The sequence below is a fragment of the Hippocampus bargibanti genome, linkage group LG04 (assembly GCF_051943395.1).
Source record: "Hippocampus bargibanti isolate YZ-2025 linkage group LG04, ASM5194339v1, whole genome shotgun sequence".
In the NCBI taxonomy this organism is placed as follows: Eukaryota; Metazoa; Chordata; class Actinopteri; order Syngnathiformes; family Syngnathidae; genus Hippocampus; species Hippocampus bargibanti.
This window is the reverse complement of record NC_142737.1, coordinates 16843330-16854320: the sequence shown is the minus strand read 5'-3', so window position 1 is coordinate 16854320 and position 10991 is coordinate 16843330. Positions and strand designations below refer to the sequence as shown.

Here is a 10991-nt window from a genome sequence, read left to right as displayed (position 1 = left end):
CAAAAACTATTGTATTTTCGTTTAAAAAAATGCAATACAGTAAAGTCTCGTTATATCGATATCAGATATATCGATAGTCCCGGTTATATCGATACTATTTCTATGCACGCACGGAGAAAATTACATGCAAACAGGGTCGGATATATCGATAGTCCCGGTTATATCGATATTTTTTCGGACTCCCTTGAATATCGATATAACGAGACTTTACTGTATTTCCATCTTGAAACAATTGGTTTGTAGATATGACTTCATGTGCTGTACTTTATAAAGCAGTGTGATTCAGAAAACTAATGTATAAAGCAATTGAAGATTTTCAAATACTGTATCTGTTGAACCTTTTGTGACAACTGCAAGTTTCAGGTTTAATGCTCTCTGAACTCGTCAATGTTTCTACAAACCGCGCCACCTTCTGGTGTAATTGAAACTGTTCAAAAAGGCCAATAGCCAAAATAGTTGCTTATTGTCAACAAAGGGCAATGTCATCATGTGCATCTACGGTGGGGACAGGATGGATGAATTACTATACGATTCAACAAATCCATCGGTACAGTCAAATTTCAATGATGCAACAACGACATAAGTGGGATCAAATTTAGACATGTACCTTTTACAGTTGTCACTCTTAATGTGACGTGATTGCAGTTAGTGTTGGCATGACTTGAGTATACTTGGCACATCTCATAAAATCCAACAGACAGAATTTTATCCATAAAAGGTTTATTCCACACGACAAATTTTGAAGGAAAAGGGGGGCAGGCCAATTTACAACAAATATACCGTGTTGATACAATGACAAAACTTTCCTGCATTAAAAAAAAGACAAGCATGTGACAAGGTAGCACATAAACAAACTATGATAAAGTAAAAATGGAAATGTAAACTGCAGAGGATGTTTGACAGCAGTTAGATAACCCATAATCATACGGTCACCTAAAAATAATGACCTATCATTCTTCCTCCCCAAGAAAAACTAATGTAACCAAATATTGCCATGTTTAAGAATTGCATTTCCGGGGCTAGAATTATCTGAACATTCAGGCCAATTTTTTATGGTCAAAATATACAACGAGAGCCATTATTTGAAGCGACAATATGGAACCATCAAATTAAAAATGCTTTTGTTAAAAGAAAAAAAAATCCCATACAAGGTTTCAGAATGACTTCAATATGGTCTTTCCCGGCGCTCTTGGCGATGGTCCCTAAGAGAGAGGAACAAGAAACACAGCTTACCAAATGATGCCACATCAGAGCTTCCATGCTCTTCGACCAGTAGCACGATAAAAACTATTGACTATTTTGGGTCTTGCTGTACCTCATATCCATCTTGCCACCGGGCGGGCCCATTCCCCTTCCTCTGCCACCCATGGGAGGTCCACCACGGCCAGAACCACGGAAACCGCCTCTGTCCATGCCGCCGCGGCCCCTGAATCCACCACGATCGCCTCCCCTAAAGCCACCACGATCGCCTCCCCAGCCTCCTCGGAAACCTCCGGGACCACCCGAGGGGCCGCCACGGTCCATGCCTCGACCTCCTCGCATTCCCATCCCCATTCCACCTCTGCCTCTTTCACCTCCAGGAGAAAACGGGGGCCCACCGCCCATGCCTTCTGGTTTGGGAGCTTTGCATTGGTTGCACTCCATTCTCCAGGCAAAATTTTGGTTGCCGCAACCGCTGAAAAGCAAGAGACCCATTGAAGCAAGTGCTGTTGACATTATACTAGCAGTGAGTTAAAAGGATAACCTAATACATACTGATTAGGACACTCCCAATCTCCGGCCCTTTGTTGCATGTTGCCTCCTGTGGGTCCGCCTCGGCCCATGCCACGTAGTCCACCTCGAGGCATGAAGCCACCACGGTCGCCCCCACGGCCCATCATACCTTGTGGGGTATTTGACGATTATAAAAAAACTCTATTAAGTTTAAACTGTGAAACGAGAAAGGCATTGTAGACTTACCTCCACGCCCCATCATGCCATCACGCATCGGTATCTGTGTTTTACGGCGTGCCATTGACACCTTGAGTCTGCGGCCCTGGAACTCTTTACCTGTGAGTTTGACAGCATAAATAAGCATTTCCACATCACATGTTAAACTAAACAGGTTCTTCTACCATCAAAGTGCTCTACAGCAGCTTTAGCACAGACTGGTTCCTCATAAGAGAGGGTGGCATCCCCTTTGGGCTTTCCCGAATCCTTGTCAGTATAGATGTTAATGGCAGGCTGGCCGAGCCTGCGGTTGAACTGTAGAGAAGTGAGAAGTTAATCTTATGTCGTTTGATATCCACATTCATACTTATTCTTACTCTAATGGGTCCGACGTGTTTAAAGAACTCAGCCATCTCTTCAATGTTGGCCTTCTCTGTCAAGCCAGTGATGTAGATAGCACAGTTCTCTGCATCGTCCTGCTCTTCAGGTCGTCCTAACGATCAACAAAATGTTAATCAAATATTCAGGGTCCAATGCTCAAATTCAACTCACCCATCTCACGTTCTTCGCCTCCCATGTGTCCTATGTTCAATCCAGTAAGTAGTGGTCAAGAGAAAGGGAGGGGGGAGAAACAGTCAGTGTTTGCTACTCATATCCAACGTACAACACCTGAAGCGTACTACAAAACGGTTATCGTTGAGACTTCAATATACAGCGGGGCCGTGTTAACCATCAAACCGTGCACGATTGGAAGGGTAAAATACCTGCGACCCCATAAACAATAATTGTGCATTCTTTGAAAAGCCTCTTTGACCAGTAAATAATTGTACCCACTACCCTTAAAAGTTGTTTGGCTTAAAAAAAACAAACCAAAAATTTTAGAGCGTCGACCCAGACACGAGCGGCATTTTTCCCATTAACCTTTGAAAAATTGGTCAAACCAATAAGCAGTGGCTCAATTTCACCAAAAACCTCTGAAAATGGTCTCAGGCATTGGACAATTTTCCCCAATTAGGGGATGTTCATAAAATGGACGTTTGATCCCAAAATAGCAAAATGAATACTCAAAACATAGTTGGAAGTTATCAAGGCTTGTAAAGGACTAACCAGTGTAATTCTCGTTAACTTACCACCAGGCTTACTGAAGCCACCTCTGTCTCCAGCGCTGCTATGGGGGAATAAATGAAGATATGAAGGCCATTTCCCTTTTACAGCCACATCCATGGCTCGAGCAAAGTGGCTTGATTGAGGGAGTCAAAAACATGCTATATAGGCTTACAGCAGGTCAACACCCCCTTCGTTGTTAAACAGAGTAACTGAGGGGATTGTGTGTTAATACTAGTAATTTGATGATTACAGTTGTGGATGGAAAAAGTGACATTATCTAAACATTGGTACAATTATTTCAGATGCATTGACAAGAATGTACTATTGCTTTTAACATTAGGCTCAAGTTATATTACAGCTGTACACACACAAAAGAAAACAGGACAATGCACCTGATAGTTCTACTTTACCAAGGGAAACAATAAAAGTACAGTAAATGTTACATAACACAAAAAGTTAAACAGTACACATTTGACAGAAATAACTTTAAAAACATGTTCAAGTATTAAAAATAGGGGTGCACCGATTTCCTTCAAGTGTAATTCTGGTGGGCCATTTCGAAGTACAGTGATAACTCAGTTTACGAACGCTTTAGGTCACGAACCTTTTGCCTGACGAACATTAAATTCACAAGAATATAATCTTGTCATATGAACTAGTTTTTGGCGGATGAACCAAACCACACAGCGCCACAGTGGCTGGCGGTTTTTGGCGGATTTCAGTCTTCGGCGGATGAACACTAAACCACACGGTCGAACAGCGCCTGGGTGGCTGGCGGACTATTTTTCGACACCACTTTTCTTTGAGTGCAGACTTGGTTTGTTATCGAGTGGGGTACTTTTGCTATTATGGGACTGAAAAAGAACCCACCACAGGCTTGTGTTAAGCCAAAGAGGACACAAAAGAAAATTATGGTCAAGCAGAAGAAAGATAATCGCAAAAACACAAATGCGGTGTGAGTTTGTGTGACTTAGCGTCCCAGTATGATAAGTCGACCATTGCCACATGTGGCTATGGGTGTTTCTGTGTTATGTAACGGTCTCAGGCAATACAAGAGGTTGAAAAAGTTCTGTTGATTAGGGTTAACGAAAAGCAGCTAGCAAGGGACAGTATAAATGAGGGTATTATCGCAGAGAAAGCACGGCAACTTCACTCGGATCTCAACCATCACAAATGTAAATAAAATGACTATTACACAGTACAGTTTATTTCTTTAATTACAATACAATAGCACATTTATTATACATAAAATAAGGTATATTTTGTATAGTTTTAAGGCTTATTTGGTAGAAAATTATGTTTGATGGGGACCTGGGAACGGATTATTCTCATTTTAATGGTTTGTTATGGGAAATAAATGATTGGCAGACGAACTTTTTGCCTGACACACACTTTCTGGAAACCAATTAAGTTCGTAAGCTGAGGTATCACTGTATTAATGAAAAGTGGCACACTATTGTAAAGTTTGATAAATAGCTCGTGCTTCAGTTTTTTTGTCTAGTCTTCTATTTGCGAAGTGTCCCCCTGATGAATCTCAAGGCAAGGTCCCATCTTATGACGGTGCAACACCAAGGCATTGACTGGGGCATCCACCTCATGCTCCCTTCGGTAATCTGAGAAATAAGACTGTTTCTCTATGGGTGTCTTTCTTTGAATCTGACCAAGAGACCGCTTGCAACACAGGTTTGTAATTGTAAAGTGTCCTTGAAAGCTATGAAAGGCGCTTATAGATAAAATGTATTATTATGTCACGACAGATAGGTTTCAGGGGCTTGCAACCTGGGTGACTCTCAAAAACATAAGATGTAGTTTTTATTGAAAAGCCATAAAGATTTTGCCTTCAGACCACGACAGGTACACTTAAATTGCATGTGTGTGGGGGTGATTTCCCAATCACTTAAAACCCATATTGTTCACCCATTTTATTGCTTTCTGTCGTATTGTTAGAGCTACGTTATGGTATTATTTCACATGTATTGTTCAAGGATTTACAATAAAGCAAGATTGAAACACTAAAGGTGTATGTTCTTGGTTGTGAAAATTTTATCAGAATCATCTGTATTGCCAAGTATGTAGAACACACAAGGAATTTGTTTCCGGTCAAACACTCTGCACTAGTATCATCATCAAAAAAATTGCAAAGAGGCACTACACAGTTCCATTTGGGCTACTGTTCAAAGAGTTAATGGCTTGGGTTGATGAAGCTGTTTAAATGTCTGCTAGATTTGGTGCGCATGGATCGGTATAATATACGGTAAAGTCTCGTTATATAGATATTCTCCGAAAAAATATCGATATAACCGGGACTATCGATATATCCGACCCTGCGCACATGTAATTTTCTCCTTGCGTTCATAGAAATAGTATCGTAATAAGCGGTACTATCGATATAACCGATATCGATATAACGAGACTTTACTGTATTTACTTTTGAGAAATCCCTAGTATGATCAGCCAGGAAATTGTTCAGTGCACCCCTAATTAAAAATAAAATACAAAATAAAAACGCCCATCACATGCACAGAAAGACCACCATCCTCAGTTGTCGGTAAATAAGGCAGAGCCCCAATCAGTTTAAGATCCCTCCCGCGGGGGCCTTAAGTTGGTGTCTCTGCACTGAGTACAGATACTTTCTAGAGAAAAGATGCTTTTAAATGGCTCTGTTACCTGTATGGTATAAATGTGACAAAGCATGTTAAAAAGTTCTCAAGGTGATAAAACAGTTGAATTCCAAAAACACAAAATGCAGTTTTAAACATTTCAAAATAACAACATGACCACCCCACCTCCCCCTGTGCAACTCTGATATTGAAGTTGGTATCCTATCTATATAATTTCTGCTCACCTGTAGCACATTAAATTCACTCAAATCTGCCTACATGAAATAAGCAGTCTTGTGTAATTTGAACTCCATTTCGTGACCATAGGGATGGATGATATGACTAAAAATATTAAACATCTTCAACATTAAACATCAAATAACATTTGAAATAAGTGAATTCAGGTTATTTTTTAAACATGTAATTCCTATTTTTTCAGTAATTTAAACCGGTACTGGTTGTAAAGATTATATATATATATATATATAAATCTGCATCTCACCCACCATGGGTGGTGTCTGTCCCCCATTTTAGCTCAGGTCCTCTACCAGAGGCCAGGAAGCTTGAGGGTTCTGCGCAGTATCCGTGCTGTTCCCAGCACTGCGCTTTTCTGGAGATATTCGATGTTGTTCCCGGGATCTGTTGCAACCACTCGTCGTCACACACTATCTATCTCTATATATATATTATATATATATTATATATATAAATATATATATATATATATATATATATATATATATATATATATATATATATATATATATATATATATATATATATATATATATATATATATATAAAATACATACAGCCCTTTTGCGGTTCAATTGTAGCACCCCACCCCGAAAGTACCACATTCAGAAAAAAATGCCCAATGACTCAGAGGCTTCGTACATTGCTGTGGCTTGATTGGTTCCAGGCCCAACATCGACCAATGACATAGCAAGTTGATCTATCCCATGCTGCACAGCCATATTGATAGGCTGCGCAGCTTTGCAGCCCCGCCCGGAAACCTCTCGTGTCCTATCACATGGGTTACTCTTCGTCAATGATTCATCACATGGTTGCCCAGATCAACATTGTTAACCATGCGTGCTAACATACTTCTCAGATTCTTTCGCAGGTGGTCCGGATCCCTCAAACGCGATAAACGAGGAATCACCGTATTGATAGAATTATCGCACAGCCCTACACTTTTTAGGGTGACATATGAGCCCTGGATCATTACAACAATTGAAGAGATTAACGTTTGCCCCAGGAATTATTGTATACACGTGGCACGTGTACCCTGTTCACCCCACTCAAAATCATCAAAGAAGAAAGTTTAGTTGTACCTCTTTGACCTCCTTACCAGCAACTCGGAAAGGTTTGGTTTTTTTATTGATATTTTAAAACATCAAGGTCCCACCCCAAACGCAAACACAGGCTCAAGAAATTAAACTCAGGAATTGCCCATTGTGGTTGGATAAGTGCATTAGAGCTTGAACCAAACCAGCCAACACATGATTCCCATTATGCATACCAAGAGGCATCAAATATATAAAATGAGCCCATGTGTGCAGATAGCAAATATCGAGTGACATGACACTGAATTTAACTACGCTTGACCATTCCTGTTAAAGTTGAATAAGAAAAAAAATCTCAGAAACCAGATACCTGACAAAACACCAGAAGTGCTTGTAAATTCAGAAAATGTGCATTTGTTGTTTTATGTCCTTACCGCTACTGGTATACAATAGTCATTTTTTGTGAACATTTATAAAGAACCTCATAAACAAATATGAACGTTCGCCAGATATAGTTTGAAAAAAATCACGTCGAAAACAGGGGTTGTTCACCATCTCATTTTGACACAATGATTTTTTTTTAATCCCAAGAGCACCTTTACACAAGTCTTTCCATTATTGGCATTCCTTAATTTGTCTCCCATGCCAAGGATAAACACCAAACGATGTTCCCCCAAAAGTCACACCATCTTAAGCTTCTTTACGCAAACAATTTAGTTGGGAATATTGTAACAACAACTAACTTTACGTGTATTTTAGTACACCAGACTGAATATAATTGAAGTCACAAAACCCTTTTAAAGACCCAATCAATCCAACCTGATATGTCTCCTCAAATAACACATTTGAAATTACCTTGTAGTATAGTAACACTGATTTGTGAATCTTTATAGTGCATTAATATCCATTGAATTGATAGCCGTTTGAATAATACACTGATACAATCCATCACCACCCTCTGTCTCGTGGTTGAAATTAAAATTTGTTTTTTAATATTCCATCGCTCCTTGTTGAAATTAAATTAGATGTTCAATATCGCTACTCAAATCATTTAAGTGAATCCTTAAAGATAAACCTTCCCCATCCTACATTATGCACAGGCCCCAATAAATCTGCTGATAGAAAGTAGAAAACGCTCACTTACCAAGACAATTTAGCAAAAGGGCTGAGACAAAAAAAAAAAAAGACGCAGATCACTAGGTTTGTTGTCCAGTAAAATGTATTACCGCAATCCTGGCGGAACCTGATAAATCTCTCTAAACATAATTCTAACTTTTCAATGTTATATTTACCATTTGCCTCAGCCCTGCAGAGTCAAAGCACAAAGTCTGTCATGTGCTCAAGAAAGACACTTACCCCATGCCGCCACGACCCATGCCGCCACGGCCACGGTGCATCATTCCTCCTCTGTCAAAACCGTCACGACCCCTGCCATCCGAGTACCGTGACGGCTCTGAGTACCCAGAGCCCGCTGCCTGGCCATCCTGTCTGTAATTATCTATAAATGATGACAACTCCATTACAATGCAATTCTCCACCATAAAGCAACGGAAATGGTACAGCAATAAAACAACGTAAGCAGGCTTACTGTAGTGGTTGGACTGATAGCTGGGTGGTCCACCTTGCTGGCTATACTGGCTGGCTGGAGGCTGCCCATAAGAACCTGCAGCCGGAGGTGGATAGGAAGGAGGGGCCTGCTGTTGGGCTGCCTGCTGGTACCCACCCTGTGGCTGGCTGTAGCTGGACTGCTGGGCCTGGTACCCAGACTGTTGCTGGCCATATCCTGCCTGTTGGGAGTAGCTGCTTTGGTTGTAACTCGCAGGCTGACTGCTGGCACTATAACTGATGGGAGAAAAAAAATGCAGCCAAAAGTGTGGATACATTTTGTGGTATGAAGAGAGACAGTCCTTTGCAATTAGCTACACACCTCTGCGGAGCAGCAGGAGCTGGCTGCTGACCATATGCAGGGTATGCAGACTGAGCGGTATAACCAGGCTGAGACCCGTAAGACTGAGATGCAGCTGGAGCAGCAGCGGTGGCAGCAGCTGGAGCACCATCATAAGTCTGTGCTCCATAAGCCTGGGATGACTGGGTGTAACCATGGGTTGTCGATTGTGCAGCAGGATAGCCCGCTGTGAAATACACAAGACAAAAAGTTCTCCAAATTGCAAATCACACACACAAACAAAATAAAGTTTGGTGACCCAATAATTCTATACCAGTCACAAATCAAGTTGACCTCCTTTGATCACATACCTTGTGCTGTCTGACCATAAGAGGTGTTGTATTGCTGCGGTGGTTGTTGTTGAGCATAACTTCCAGCAGCGGGGGTTGCTTGGGTGTATGTACTGTCAGCAGCGGCGGCAGCAGGCTGGGCATATGATCCATAACTTTGCTGCCCATAAGTCTGCTGCTGAATTCAAAGCAAAATTAAACAACTGTGGTATCAGACAGCATTTTTTTATTTTGTCAAGGGACTCGATTGGGTGTAACATAATTAATACATCAATGCCAATACATTGCAATAATTGCACAACTATTCCTATAACATATTGCACTATTAAGGTAGTATTTTATCTCTCTGCAAATTTATACATAACACATGCAAGAACACTTCTGATGCAGCATAAATTTGTTATTTACATTAAAAGCATGGGTGCAGTACAACAAGATTGTAACATTTTTTATGTCTGCCTATCATTTAATTATTAAAAAGTACACTTTCCACATCCCTTCCAATCAAAAATGTTTTCTTTTCTAATGCGTTGTTTTCACTGAACCCATTATGCTGTGGTTATCGAGCTACATAGCGAAAATGTCGAGGTTTTTACATTATAACGACTGTATATCGCACAACCTCAGGCCCTCCCATCACTCGGTAACCATGTTTGCGCATTTAAGATTATATGTATACAATCAAGGGTTACCTGGGCAGATTGTCCATAGGCTTGTGAGGCCGGAGTAGCATAGGAAGCATACCTGCAAAGAAATAAAGGTTAAGATGTGTGATGGATCGCACTCAAAAAAGTACGCAAAGAAGACGGAGCGTACTGGTGACGCACATGTTCGCTAAAAATGAACGAGTCGCAGCTTTAACGTAATTCGGGCGCAGTCATAATCACGGGGTGTTATTTGAACACTTACCCCGGTTGCGAACTGGATTGGTTGTAGGCGCTGTAATCTGTTGAAAGTCAAATAAAACAAAAGTGCCGTTAAAATGTGAAGGGCTAGTAGCCATGATGCTAATATTTTAATGCTAACGTTCAACCAGCCCGCGGTTTCAGCGCCATTCATTAATGGCGGAGCCGGAACAATCATACGGCTAACAATACGTGTATCTCGACGGGTTATACATTCCCGACCTTAATGGGGATGAAAAGAAACAACTCGTTCTTAAAATTCAAGAGGAGATGACGGTGAGACGACGACCCCAACGTACATCGCCGAATTATGTTAGGCCTTGTGGCAGGCGCCAACTCAACAGCGGCGAATATTCGCTTCAATCGAGCAAATAAAACTAATTTGGTAGACGCAGAATATTAAATACGTGAAACATCATTGTATTCACATATGATTAAATATTTCAGACTCAATAGAAGAAGAAATATTTCCAAAATCGAGACTTACCGGGAGCGGACGCCATTTTGCGTGTCTTGTAAAAGACGACTGGATAAAGTTGATTGTTGGAGAGACGCCTTTGAGTGCGCAACAACCATGAGATATCGCGAGATAATAGAGTCATCCTTTCAAATAACGCGATACTTTTTTGACCCACAAAACACAACTACTACAGTGTATTTCGCATCTTTTTCTATGTGACGTTAACAGTGCTCGTGAGCTTTATTTTATGCATTTCTACGAAAATGTGAATTAGTGGTACAGAACAGCATTCCCTTTTCTGGCTTCTCACCAAATGAAGAGAATGAGGCCAATCGCCGATTTTCACTGGTGTCGAGTAGATATATAGGACAGAGGCAAAATAATCGAACAGGGGTTGGGAACCTTTTTGACTTAGAGAGCCATAAAAGTAAAATATTTAGAAATGTTTTTCAGTGAGAGCCACACA

General features: G+C 40.8%; 1 protein-coding gene across 3 annotated transcripts; it reads right to left on the bottom strand.

Moving 5' to 3' along the window:
• Positions 1 to 703: 703 nt before the first annotated feature.
• On the bottom strand, positions 704 to 10667 carry ewsr1b (EWS RNA-binding protein 1b). 3 transcript variants are annotated; one of them, XM_088994403.1, is made up of 15 exons: positions 10553 to 10667; positions 10070 to 10106; positions 9853 to 9904; positions 9182 to 9335; positions 8853 to 9057; positions 8514 to 8767; positions 8282 to 8423; positions 3060 to 3097; positions 2482 to 2511; positions 2307 to 2422; positions 2115 to 2244; positions 1960 to 2049; positions 1756 to 1882; positions 1316 to 1675; positions 704 to 1202 (listed from the first exon to the last, which is right to left on the bottom strand). In XM_088994403.1, exons 1-15 carry the CDS (start codon positions 10665 to 10667, stop codon positions 1166 to 1168), a joined length of 1887 nt encoding a protein of 628 aa, XP_088850529.1. In that variant the 3' UTR covers positions 704 to 1165. The 3 variants fall into 3 exon arrangements, with proteins under 3 accessions (XP_088850529.1, XP_088850531.1, XP_088850532.1); XM_088994405.1 differs by having other exon boundaries at positions 9182 to 9338; positions 10553 to 10621; XM_088994406.1 differs by having other exon boundaries at positions 3060 to 3094; positions 9182 to 9338; positions 10553 to 10620.
• Positions 10668 to 10991: the final 324 nt, after the last annotated feature.

Excerpts from the sequence above, each read along its gene's own strand:
- ewsr1b (XM_088994403.1), bottom strand. The coding sequence starts at position 10,667 with ATGACTCTATTATCTCGCGATATCTCATGGTTGTTGCGCACTCAAAGG. Across the intron at positions 2,245-2,306 it reads AACACGTCGGACCCATTAGA|TTCAACCGCAGGCTCGGCCA; the intron begins GTAAGAATAAGT and ends ACTTCTCTACAG. Across the intron at positions 2,050-2,114 it reads TGCTGTAGAGCACTTTGATG|GTAAAGAGTTCCAGGGCCGC; the intron begins GTAGAAGAACCT and ends TCAAACTCACAG.